Genomic DNA, 14,043 nt, shown 5'->3' on the forward strand with positions numbered 1-14,043 from the left:
GTTCAACTACATAACTCGATGGGTCACGTCAAATTTAAATTAGGAAAATATCCAACTTGAGGAAAATTCACTATAAGCCGTAACTAATAGTACCAAATTTCGACCAATATTTTGTAATTTTAAAAATAGAGAAGAAATATGTTAACTTAACTATCAACGAAATATTCTATTTGATTTATCACAATTTTAAATTTTTTTATTTCAATTTTAAATATGTATGCTGTATTGTTTATGCTTCCATAAAAATATAATTTTTCATAAGTCCTACAAAAGTAATACAAATATTTCCGCATTTCCTTTTCCGTATGCTATTTTATCACATATCGTTGCAAACTTGCAATGTGCAATAATATTAATGACAGACTCTATATAATGACAGTGTTGTCACAATTTATTTCTAATCTATATAACAATATTCTGAGATGTTTTACCCTCTTACATAACCACACTAGAAGACTAAAAGTAGATAATTTTTTACTTAGCAATATAATGCAACAAGATTTGTTATTAATTCATGTCCAAAAAATTGTCAATATTTTTGGTGAGGAATGGACTATATAATTAAAAGAAAATGAATATTGTTTATACATTAAACAAAAAAAAGAAAAAAGAAAAAAGAAAGATACGCGCAACAGCAAATCTGGGTTTGATGACTGTTTTTTGATCCTCGTCGCAGCAGCTCAAATCAGTCGTTGCTTGCCAATTCTTCTACATTCATTGCCAGATTTCAATCCCTAGCTCGATCCCGCTTCTCGCCTCTAATTCATCGACTTCACTTCACAGGTCCGCACAGTTCCCCGTCATTTGCGATTCATTTTCACTTTGATTTTGGTGTAAAATGTGTGAATCGGTAGTTGACCTCGGTGATTTCGCAGAGATTTTGGTGGCCATACAAAATGCAGCGTCAGCCGGCGACAGTAGAGGAACAGTTGATAATAAAAGCAATTACAGAACAATGCCCCTGGGAGAGCCTGCCGAAGCGCCTTCAATCCACCTTGAATTCCAAGGAAGAATGGCATCGCAGGTTCGATTTTCTTATTTCCCCCTCGTTGGGTGGTAATTTTCTTTGGGCGACAATTTTGCTGGTGCAGTCAAGTTATGTTGACCAGTGTAGATTTTGTGTGTATCAGTTAAAAACTAGAAATCTGTTGATGCTGTTCGGCCAACTCATATCCGCATTCCACCTGTTTCCTGCTTGAATTTTTTGTTCCATGTGCAGTTTTCTGTGTTCTATCCGATTTAGAACTGGCCGACAAGTTCATACTTTGTTATTTAGTTTTTGGCATGATTCTGAAATACAGTACAACATATTGAACTTGTGCAAAAGAGGCCTGGCTTTCATCTGCTATGCACTCTGAATCAAAGGCTGTTTAATTTCACTTGCTGGTTGGATGTACTTTTAGATTGCTATTAATTTTAGATCTCATTTCACAAATTCTAAAGATGCTTCTGCTGGAAAACGGAAATAAGATTATAAAAAACCTCTTTTGATTCTTGAGTATTATTGTTTCAGAACCCTTCGACTTATATTTATAGTTCTAAACTAGAAATAAATAAACAATAAACAAGAATAACTTCTAAATATCACATATTCATAATGAACAGCTTCTTCTTTTATTATACCTAATGATCTTGATCTCATCTTTCTGTATGATGGAAGTTTCACTCCCTTTTTTCTTTAATCTTATAGAATGTGAGACATAGATATGTGTACACCTTTAGGGAGGTTAGTAGAACAGTAGTTGCGCGTTAGAATGTTCAGGAGTGTTCTGTTCTTCTGATTTCTTGTGCCTAGATTGAGATTTGAGATTCAGAAAGGCAAGATTACTTTGATATAGCTCAGTGATATTCGAATCAGTGATAATCTAGTGTCAAAAGAATAATGTAATTGATGCATGACATCTATATTAACTTATTGCTTTTGCTTATACTGTAGTATTGTGAACCTCCTTCTGTATAGAGTTTGCTGGAAAGTTATCATATATCATTTGGTCCATCTTGTCATGCAGGATAGTTGATCACTGTATCAAGAAAAGACTTCTCTGGAACACTTGTTTTGCTCGCAAAGTGAGCAAAGAAGGTGAATACTATGAGGAAATGATGCGTTATCTACGGCGGAACCTAGCGGTGTGTTTCATGAAAAACCTGTGTCTCCATTTATTCATTGTGCTATAGTTTTTAGATTTCATGGGTCAATTAGTTACCATAACAAATTTTCAGTTTGAATGTGCTTGATGCTGAAAAATGTAAGCTCTTGGCTGAAAATGTTATGTTGTCGAGCGATGAAGCCACTGAATTGTGAACATAAATGAAGTAAGGAGGGTAATCAAACAGTACAACTTAGTATGTGCAAGTAACAAGATATATGCTACAGCCTATAGGTATCCTCAGAAGGGGGAATGTCATTCTCAAGTGAAACAAAACTTGGATTTTGGAAGAGAGAAAGATTGTTTTATAAACTCAGGCCGTCTCATGTTTATTTTACTGTAGTCCAGGACAAAAGTTTTGATGCCTCCTGTTAATTACTTGATGAGATCTTTGTGCAACTGCGGGGCTAGGATATGAAACAAATATAATTTCCTATTATTGAATCTAATAGGTTTTCGTTCCTCTAGTCTTACTTAAAGGACGTGTGGTGTCCCATCTGTTTTAAATGTAACACTTATTCTCACTACACATTCATCACCTTTTCATTTCATTACCTTAGTATATCATTTTGATCTGTTTGGAATTTCCCACTCCTGTACTTATTTTTTATATATTGTTAACTCTGTTTTCCTAACTCTTATTCTCTTCCTGTAAAGTACTAAAGAAAATTAAACTTACTAGTAACTTGGTGACTGTTTTTGCAGCTGTTTCCCTACCATCTTGCAGAATACATTTGCCGTGTTATGAGGGTTTCTCCTTTCAAATATTACTGTGACATCTTATTTGAAGTGATGAAAAATGGTACAAACAATTTCCTTGATGTACTATTTGCTCTTCTTCTTTGCTTGAATAACACTTGCTAGTTTGACACACTCGTTGCTTGAAATTACATATATAGCAGCAGATTAGCTAGGTCTCCACTTTTAGCACCTAAAGCCTGAAGGAGTCAGTTTGCCCTCTTATACTCTTGATTCACTAATTCTTTGACCCTGCAATCTTCAGTTTGTTTCTATGGAAGATGTTAATACTAGTGATATCTGATTTCCTTATCAGTGCAGAATGGATGCAAGAACTTCCTTCTCATTGCTCATGTATCCACTAATAGAAACTCACTGATACACCAATTACACTTTGCATATTTATTTATAGTACTTCATATATGTATATATACATTGCACATTGCAAATGCTTCATTGGTAATGATACAGAGCAATTTTAACAGCGTCATAGTAATGATTTCAATAGAGTTAATGGAAGCTTCAGTTAAAGCCAACTCAAGAGAGCAAAGAGGTGAAACCTGTTTGAACACAGGGAAGCAAGCCTGAGATACTGCAGGCAGTATTGTGGACTTTCAGATGCAAAATCTGTTTGAATACTAGTGGGAAGAAACATAAGCAACATAGTAAATTCTGGACTAGTCTTATAATTTCTAAAGGATGGTTGATAAAATTGAATAAGATTGTCTGTTACGATTTATATACATTAATCAAAATTGATGTCCTTTAAAGAATGTAGGGGCCATAATCTACTCAAACTTCACTTCTATCACTCTAAATCAGCAGTTTCGCTTTTGTGGTATTTATAACTTATCTACAAATGTTTGCAGAACAACCCTATGACAGCATCCCCAATTTTAGCGCAGCAGATGCCTTGCGGATCACAGGGATCGGAAGAAATGAATTCATTGACATCATGAACAAGTGTAGATCTAAGGTATTTAGTGACAGCATATCCTGTCTGTGTATCATGTTAACTATCACAATGCTTTCAAATACAGTTCATGAGTATTCTTATTGTTTCATTGTCATGAAACTTATTTGAAATAGATAGCACCATGATTGGATCCATTAAGCAAGTAAGACATTTAGACAGTATCTGTAATTTTATTTTTTGAAACCATTAGTTAAGTAATTTTTTCTTTTTTTCAATTTCGTAATGTACTGAAAATTAATTTTCTTTGTGTTTCACTCTTCGTATAAAAGTGGTCCTTGCCAAAATCCCACAATGTTTAAGTGAATTATGTTCATGATTCTGAAGGGTTATTGATGGAACTGGTATGCCAAGCGCTACCACCCTCATAGTCCATAATACCCATCCTTGGCACTTTTATAACTTCCACTTGAAGCAATACTTGATGTTCTTATTACCATATAACATGATTATCTGCCCATCTAACTAGAGTTTAATTTTGTTGGAGCCTTTCAGAAAATTATGTGGAAGCTAAACAAGTCAATAGCAAAAGAACTCTTGCCCACAGAACCTGTGGACTTTGTGATTGAGCCATGGTGGGGAGTTTCTCTTGTCAACTTTACTTTGGAAGAATTCAAGGTTAACTGCCTTATAATTAAATTGACTCCCAAATGCATATTTCCAGAGGTAAAAGTCCAACTGACACTAACTCTTTGCCCACCTCTTGTATAGAAACTATCAGAAGAAGAAACGGCAACAATTGATAAAATCTGCAAGGAGGAAGCCAATTCTTTTATCCTTTTTGACCCTGAAATTATTAAGGGTCTATATCGCCGTGGGCTCGTGTACTTTGATGTTCCTGTTTATCCTGATGACCGTTTCAAAGGTACTATTTTCAGTATCTAGTTGGTAATTTTTAGATGAAATGAAATTTGAATATTCCTCTCACAGAAATTATGAAGAGTTATGGAGAAAAAGAATGTGTAGTTGTCCACTACCATTTTAGTACTGACATAAAACTTTTGATTTGATCTCTCTATTCTCTAATCTTTCACACTTAGCTGTTTCTTTCAAATGAAATGAATGCATAAAAAATTTTCATTAATTTCATCAACATTGTTTGGTGAAAGTATATATACAAAAAAATTGAGAACTGATTTTGGATTTATATGTCCAAACATGTACTGACCCTTAAAAGAAAAGTATTTGCTTAATGTTTACATGGTAATCTTTAGTTTCAGCAGTATGCTACTGATGATTTGCTAGTTCTCTGTCACATTAAAAAGACTACATAGTAGCACTTATGGTGGCATCATGTTGAACCTTGAGAAAAATGAGATGGGCAAGATAATAAAAAGTTACTCCCTCCGTTCCATGTTAATAGAGGCGTTTCATTTTCTGCACTTGCCTTGGAAAAATAATACTCCCTCCGTCCCACTTCATGTGAGGCAAAACTTTTTGGTTATAGGTTTTTAGGAGTGAAAAAAAGTAGAGAGAAAAAGTAGGAGAGAGGATGAAGTAAGAGAGAGATAGAGTGTTACCTTTTGTCATAAAGTGAAATGTCTCACTTATAGTGGGACGGCCTAAAAAAGGAATACGCCTCACTTATAATGGGATGGAGGTAGTAATAAATAGTTAGAGTGGAGAAAAAGTAAAGTAAGATAGAGAATAATGTAGAGAAGACTACATTATTCTCCACCTTTAACTATTTATTACTCCCTCTGTCCCATTGAAGATGACCCACTCGCCTTTTTGATTTGTCCCAACCAAGATGACCCATTACTAAAAATGGAAACACCTTTATCTCTACTTTATTCTCTCCACTTAACACACATAATAAAGCTGCATAAAATCCCGTGCCACCCAAGGAAGGGGTCATCTTCCTTGGGACGGAGGGAGTATTATTTTTTCCAAAACGAGTGCAGAAAATAAAATGCCTCTATTAACATGGAACGGAGGGAGTACTTGTTTGTATCACAATTGTCCTGTTCTGCTGATCCAAACTTATTTTGAGGAAATGCCTTCAATTTCTTAAACTGTTTGGACGACCTTATATCCTTGAAACCTATCACACACCAAAACTTTCAACGTTTCACTTGAGAAGGATTATCTTATAAAGTAGCAGTAAGGCATCGTAGAGTAACATAAGGACATTAGAAGGTAAGTAGTTGTAGACCTCTCATTGAACTAGGTGATTGTAGTTGGTACAACTGACAGAATTGCTGTCAAACTCAGCTTGTGAAATATTGGAGAGTTTTTGTTTCTGTTATATTGAGAAAGAAAGTAAATAGATGACATCAACAAGCCAGCAGAAATTCTATATAAAACAAGGGTGATCAATTTGCAAAATAGTGTTTGTGATTCTGTGCTTATATGTAAAACATACAAACTTAGAGATTTAATTATTTTTTTTCTTCTTATTTATGTTTCTTACAGTTTCAAGGCTTGAAGGATTTGTTTCAAACAGGGAGCAGTCATATGAAGATCCAATTGAAGAGTAAGACTTATCGATCGTTTATGCTTTTTTTGGATTGAAGCTTTCAAGTGTAAATGATTTCACATATAAATAATGCGGGTGGCGTAAGCAGGTTGCTATATGCTGTGTTTGTGGTGTCAAGCGAGAATTCAACTGTTGCTGAATTGGCATTGACTCTGCAAGCTGATATCACTCAGCTACAGGGTGCTGCATCTTTTGCTTGTCGATTGGGATGGGCAGTGAAACTTATTGATCCCGCCTCCATTCTTCAGGACACTTATTTGCCTGGATCTCCTAGAAGTATTCTCAGTGATGAAGAAGGTGGTTCTCATGGTAATATGGGCTCTGAAAATTTACTTGGTGATGGCAGCGGTCCTCAATCAGGAGATGTATTGTGGACAGAAAATTCTAGACCTGCTGCTGACTGTTCTCGTGTAGCTTTTGTTGTCGATGCTAATATAACATCATATCTTATGATGGGATCTGTTTCTCCAGGTCTATCTCTATTTCTAACCATTCTCCAAATACTTAAGTTTTTCATTGAATCTGCCATGTTGGTGTCACATTTTACTAAACAGAGAAATTTTTATCATAATGTAACTTTATATAGAATCTTGAATATGTGTGATTCAAAACAACATTATTCTTGTGATCACAGTTGAGGGTAGGGCTCTCTGTTGGGGTTTTACACTTCTTGGGAGAGTCCAAGATGGATTAGGTCCTTGTACTTGATCTTGATGAGCTTTCTCAAGTTTTACAATTAAAATTTCTTACCATTCGTCTCATGTTTTGGGCGATCAAGTATCCAATAGCTGAGACTATTTGTGGCAATGGCTGAAAAAGAAAAGATAGACAAGGAAAAAATAGAGACAATAAACACATTGGGGGAAATTTCTATGTTGTGTACAGCTTTTAAGTGGATGAACATCAGAACAGAGCACATTTTATTCTCAGTGTATTGTTACCATAACAGGTTAGTTATCCTCGACATCAGCTAAGTTCCTTACACAATAAGTCCTATATATTTAAACTCTCTTGGTTGGTTAGGTTTCAGAGGCCATATCTTGAAATAGATTTCTTGCAAAGCTACATCTCATAGGCATAAGATAACATATTACAAGCATCATCCTTATTTTGCTGAACTCCCACAAAGAGGATAATTTTGGAATTAAATAGATGTGACTATGAATGTAGTTGTATTACTGTTGCTACCTTCCAAAATGCATGGTTGGTGGTTGATGGAGAACAGACTTGGCATATCATATTTATTTCTTTCAGGCTGCTGAACTAGCTACAATGACAGGACATGGACTTAACATTGTTCTCTCTTGTTCGTTGCTTCTTTCATTTCTCTTGCCTTTTGAGGGTTCTGTTTTGCATCTTGTACTGCACTTCTGACTTTATTATCGCTTTAATTTGTAGCTGACTTTACATTTCCATTTATTATAGGTCTGAAATCTCATGCCGTGACACTTTATGAAGCTGGAAAACTTAATCACACAAGCATTTCTGACCTTTGCAATGATCTTATGACTCTGGAGGGTGCTAAATTTGAAGGAGAGTTACAGGAGTTTGCTAATCATGCTTTCAGCCTCAGGTGTATTCTTGAATGCCTAACTTCAGGTGGGATTGTTACTGATGGAAGACAGAGAATGAACAAGGAGGACACCGCATCTTTGGCAACTGATGCTTGTCAGGGTGACAGCTCTCAAAATGACGGTGTGAATAAAACAGAGTTCAATAATTGTTCTGCTGAGCTTCTCACTGGAACTAGTAATGATGATAATTTATCCACTACGTTTTCTAAAGAGACCAGTTCTGATGCAGAGGAGTCTAATTTAAGTGTTAGTTCCAAGTTTGACGAAATTTCCAATTCTGGCGAAAGTTTTACTGCCAGAAAAGAGTTAAAGAAAAGAAGGAAATACCGAGTAGATATACTTCGTTGTGAAAGCTTGGCTTCTCTGGCCCCAGCTACATTGAATCGTCTATTTCATCGTGACTATGACATTATCATGTCCATGATTCCACTTCCTCATTCTTCTGTCTTGCCTGGATCAAAGGGCCCTATTCATTTCGGCCCTCCAACACATTCTTCTATGACACCCTGGATGAAGTTAGTGCTCTATACTGCTCTCTCCAGTGGACCTCTTTCCATTGTTCTGATGAAAGGGCAGAGTCTAAGATTACTTCCTGCACCATTAGCTGGTTGCGAGAAAGCCCTTATATGGTCATGGGATGGATCTACAGTTGGGGGTTTGGGTGGAAAATTCGAAGGGAATTTAGTGAAAGGACGCATACTGTTACACTGCTTGAATTCTCTGCTTAAATACTCTGCTGTGTTGGTTCAACCTTTAAGCAAGAATGATCTTGACGATCGTGGAAATGTTGTCACACTAGATGTTCCATTGCCCTTGAAAAACAGTGATGGTTCAATTGCTTGTATTGGAGAGGAGCTGGGGCTAAGTGGGGAGGAATGTTCAAAGTTGAACATATTGTTGCATGATATCTCAAAAAAGATAAATTTGTGGACAATAGGTTATATTCGCCTACTCAGGCTATTTAATGAGAGATACTCAGAAACATGTTCAGTTGATAAAGACAAGTATGAATGGGTTGTACTTGGTGCAGAGTTCGGTATCCCGCTTTTTAGCCCCAAATTATGCAACAGTATATGTAAGAGAGTGGTTTCTTCGCAGTTACTTCAAACAGATTTGCTGGGTGAGCATCGTGAAGCAATGCAGGACCTAAGAGGCAGGTTGCTTCATGTTTGTGCTGAGTACCATGCAACAGGCCCTACTGCAAGACTTCTTTACCAAAAAGAGCACATTAAGGGAAGGGAATCATCTCGACCATTAATGAACTATGCTAGTGGAAGATGGAACCCAGTTGCGGATCCTTCTTCTCCTATTTCAGGAGCCTTAAGTGAGAACCAAAGGCTAAAAATTGCTAGCAGGCAGCGTTCAGGGACTGAAGTTTTGAGTTTTGATGGCAACATTCTAAGGTGCGTCTTCGTTGGCTATGCCTGGCTAGTCAGGACTGATGCTTTTGTGATTTTTACAAGTATTCCTATATCAGGTCTAATCAAACTTTAATTGACATTTATTTTTCTTCTCTCTATCTTCTCTATTTGGTTTCTGATCATCTATAGTATTTTCAGAACTTGTAGAAAGGTCCCATGATAGACCTCATCACGTAGGACTTCTTAGCCTGTTTTAGTGATTATTCTGGTTTTGTGGCAAATAAATACTAGAGCTCAGCCATTATGTGAGCTTTGTAGTTAGTAAACTTGTGTTTGATCTTCTTGAGGTCTCTAGTTCTGATCTAACTCGATGGGTAGCCCTTGATTCAATCAGTGATCCAGTTAAAGCTAGCTAACACACTATTTTCTGTATTCTTTCTGATTTGTGAATTCTATTTCTAGGTATGACTCATCTGCCCACAGCATTAGCAATAATATCCTCATCGAACTTAGGCATGCTCTGATATCATATTATAATTGGGGATTCTCCAACTTTATGAAAAGAGTGGCTTTAACAAATCCTTTATACTAATTCAGTGTTTGGGTATGCAATAGGCCACCAAAGGATCCAAAATGGACTATATTCTAAATTCAGGGATAATCAACTTTTTTGTTTTCCTTTGAATTGATAGGTTATGTAGGCTTGTGAACAGGAAGACCTATTCATATGTTATTAATTCACTAATTCAAATTTCATTATATTGTAGATCATACTCCCTAAGCCCAATTTATGAGGCTGGCGTGAGGCCCTTAGAAGAACCCGTCACCATTGGCACTGGGAAAGGTGAATCAGAGGATGCTGATAGCAAAGAAGTAACTCTTCCGGGTGTGAACCTTCTATTTGATGGGACTGAGTTGCGTCCTTTTGAGATTGGTGCTTGCCTTCAAGCTCGTCAACCAGTTTCCTTAATAGCTGAGGCATCGGCAGCATCTTCATCTTTGGCAGTCAAACAAAAAGTTTAGAATTCAATTCCTCATACTTCAGTTCAGATCTCCTTGAGTTCCCACATCCTATAATCTGGGTGTGTATCACGGTTGTTGAGGTAAACACCAAATTCTCTTCTGTACAATGCAATTGTTGCTAGTCTTACTATCTTAGGGAATTCCACATCTCTCAGCAACTTTCGACATGTATTTATAGGTATTTCGTTTCTGATTTTCCTGCTCTTTTTTCCTGTCCAGCTTCTGCATTTCAGCCTGGTGGTGATGGCTGCGTACTTGTGGTTACCGGTGGGCGGTGGTTGTCCCTGCAGAGTACTCCTATTACATACATGAGAATATTCTTTTCATCGACAATATACATATATATGTGAGGCGTTTACCCATCTGATTATGATTCATTTGTTCTAGTGTGTAAAAATGTATCAAGTCTTTTGGCAAAAAAAATTTCTGTTTGTACAATTATGTTGCTTCAAGTCTTTGGAATGTGAAGTATTCATTGACAGGCAAGTAGACGATGCAATACAGTTTAGCTGTTAAGACGTTTCTTCTCCAATTAATGTGTCAATTAATGTGTTGGAATTTGATCTTGCAAATTTTTCGATTATAACTATATTTATTTCTTTAAAAAATTAGTTTGTTCTAGGCTCCATTTTATTTTTCACTGACGAAGAACAGTTAGTAGAAAATGAATCAAACAGTGACCTGTGACATTTTGCATAATCAGCCAAACTTACGGTCATAAAGAAAAAGACATGAAATTATATTATAACAAAAGATTTAAGTATAAATGTTAATATGAATACTATTGATAGAATGTGATATTTTGAGGAAATTCGATGGTTTGGACTTTGGATTAGTCTATTTGTTAACTAGCGCTGGCCCATTTAAGAAATCGTAATAACTTGAAATAAAAAGTCACTAAAATCCAATTTCGTCAATTTGAGATATTTTCATTGTATAATGTTATTGAGATTTTCTATGTATATAGGTAATGTGCAACCTATAGAGATTTGTGCAACTCTAACTATAGTATATGTTGGAATTTGATCAGTTCGATAATAGACTGTCTTATTTTAAATATCCATATGCTTCGAGATGAACTTTTTAATCACCTTAAATTTGGATATTTACAAACAAATAATATTTTTATATACAAATCATAATTATAATTATAATTGAAAGTTTGAAAATTAGAAACCCAAATACTCCCTTCGTGTCCCATGCATCGTAATTGAAGCATATATTTAGGCATGAAGATTAAAGAACTAGCGATTATTTAAGACTTCATAAATGGTCTTTGAACTATGATTTGATAAATGATCTTTGACTGGAGCCGCCTTTAGCTTCTGATTTAATTCTGATAAATTCATTTATTTGTTGCTATTATAATTTTGTGTTAATATTGCGTAAGAGCTCTTATGTAAAAAATTTCTGCATACACCAACAGCACTGTTGCCCAAGGAAACAAAGATGTGTAATTGTTTTGCAAAAATTATTTTTTGAAATAAATGAGCTTTCACTTATAGTAGTAGTGCTATATAATACTCCCGGATTAACCTTTTTGCATATAAAAGTTCATTGATGCTGACATTAATTTAGTTGACAAAGATACATCCATCCTATATAAATAGGTTTAGAAAAGATTTTAGAGACTCAACTTTATTCATTTAATGAGATTTGAACCTTAATACTGTACTCGCTTAATGGGATTTTAGAATTTTATGGATCGAACAATTAAAATAATTCTTTATTTTTTTTATTAAAATGAGATTTTATTTGAATATCTCCCATGCATACAAAAGTTTATTATGCTAAAATTAATTGGTAATAAAGAGATATCGATGATGTCTAACTCAAGTGGTAAAGTTGAGGGACCATAAGACTCTTTTAACTTAAGTGAAAGATTTTGGCTTCAAATTGACTACATGTGGTATAATATGAATTACTCCATCCGTTCCATAGTATTGGAGACATTTCTTTCCGGCATGGAGATTATTGAGATTTGAATCATTTCACTTCCAAATCAAGTGGGATTATATGAAAACTAATTAATCACAGTATATAATAATTTCAGCTTGAGCCTAACTTCAGTATAAGTCGAAGCTTTCTTCTACACTAAAGTGTAGCTCCGCCTAACCAATAATGTCACAATATTTTTCCCTTCCTATTTAATTCGTATTTTTTCAATTTCTTGTGCACTGGCATATAATTAGCATAACTATTGTCCTTTTACACAATTAAGAGATACTATAAACAAAGAATAAGTGTCACGCCAAGTACTTTTTTTTCTTTTATATATCACACTTGAACATTCAATAATTATAAAATCGTCACACATCAGCAATTATGATTTTGGTCTTTAACAAATTTATAAAGAAAACAAAATCAACTAAGCAAATTTTACGAATCTGAATCTGTAGATACTTTGAAGATTCAGATGCATGTGACGAAAGCCAAGATTCCTTATCGCCTATGTTTATTGGTTGATGTGGCTTTACATGGTTGGATTTGTGGTTGTACAATCTTTTGCATTTAATTAAAATATAGAATAAAATCTTTGAAAGATAAATTTTAGGTCAACAATTCCTCCCATAGAATCCTTTAATATACTTATTTTTTTGTTACCTTCACCAAATAGTTACCCCTCAATTTCAAAGTTTTCTGCAAAAAGTCATTGTTCTTATTTGAATGAAATTTTTATATGACAACTTTTAGGATGATTACTCTCTTTAAAATTGGAATCTTGATTCTTGCTTAGTGGAGAATACTCGAATCTCACGACCTTCTAATTCAATCCTAAAGTGAAAAATAAAATTGAGAAACTAATTTATTAAATGAGTGCAAGGAATTGCAAAGGTAGATAACGGATAGGAATGTGTATATCAATAATTTATTTAATATTCACTAGAACAAATCTTTTTATTTATTCCGCAATAAGTCTTTATTAGTAGATGCACATATTTTTATGCCAAATTCGTTTTAGAGATCGACTTTTTTGTGGATAAGTGAACTAGATAGTGAAGCATTACGAGTTCTATTTCTACATGTACATGGACACCTCAAATATAAAAGATAAAAGGAAAATGACAGAAATTGCCTGCGGATTTATCGACTAATAATAATTATTTGCACTCAATTATCAACGGATCACTAATGAACTTTGGCGCTAGACATAGACGAATAGTTATAATTATGTGTCTTCAATTCTTTTGTGGGCTAAACTAAATTGGGTAAATACTAAATAAATCAACGAGAGAATTAATCAAGTTATACTCTATGATATTGTGGATAAAATTGAGTTTTATGAATGTTATTTGACTTTGTAGATAAAACTTGAGACTCAACTCTGAAGTTCGGACGCTACAATTGATTTTATCTTATGAGTCTTTTGGTCTTTTGGTCTTTCCAATGTGATCAAATGAAAACTTTAAATATTATACAAACTCAAAATTATGATCTGCACCATTGAAAAATGTCAACAGATCACAAAGTAGCATCAACGTGAAAATGTCAACATAATTTCAACGGTAGTCAATGATTGATGCTGTGTTGATATTGTGTTGACATTAAAATCTTGAAATTTTACACTGTGTTGATATTATATTAAAGTTGTGTTGAGGAGTTTTGAGTTTATACAATATATAAGTTTGCATTTTATCACTGTGCTTTTATATAAATAGTATCGGGTAATTAAGATCTAATTCATCTCAAATAAACTCAAAATAATCTAATCTTAATTATCAAAAACATACATTGAGATTCACAATTT

At 34.6% G+C, this 14,043-nt stretch overlaps 1 protein-coding gene across 2 annotated transcripts; it reads left to right on the forward strand.

The window, feature by feature from the left end:
* The first annotated feature begins 594 nt into the window (after positions 1-594).
* Positions 595-10,827, forward strand: LOC125222697 (protein FAM91A1-like). 2 transcript variants are annotated; one of them, XM_048125454.1, is made up of 12 exons: positions 595-783; positions 876-1,024; positions 2,010-2,127; positions 2,853-2,949; positions 3,755-3,861; positions 4,354-4,476; positions 4,570-4,723; positions 6,274-6,334; positions 6,426-6,808; positions 7,763-9,314; positions 10,040-10,375; positions 10,515-10,827. In XM_048125454.1, the coding sequence occupies exons 2-11, from the start codon at positions 897-899 to the stop codon at positions 10,293-10,295; spliced, it is 2,979 nt and encodes a 992-aa protein (XP_047981411.1). In that variant the 5' UTR covers positions 595-783; positions 876-896; the 3' UTR covers positions 10,296-10,375; positions 10,515-10,827. The 2 variants fall into 2 exon arrangements, with proteins under 2 accessions (XP_047981411.1, XP_047981412.1); XM_048125455.1 differs by lacking the exons at positions 595-783; positions 876-1,024; positions 2,010-2,127; positions 2,853-2,949 and having other exon boundaries at positions 4,346-4,476.
* Positions 10,828-14,043: the final 3,216 nt, after the last annotated feature.

This window comes from Salvia hispanica, chromosome 4 (assembly GCF_023119035.1).
Source record: "Salvia hispanica cultivar TCC Black 2014 chromosome 4, UniMelb_Shisp_WGS_1.0, whole genome shotgun sequence".
NCBI lineage: Eukaryota > Viridiplantae > Streptophyta > Magnoliopsida > Lamiales > Lamiaceae > Salvia > Salvia hispanica.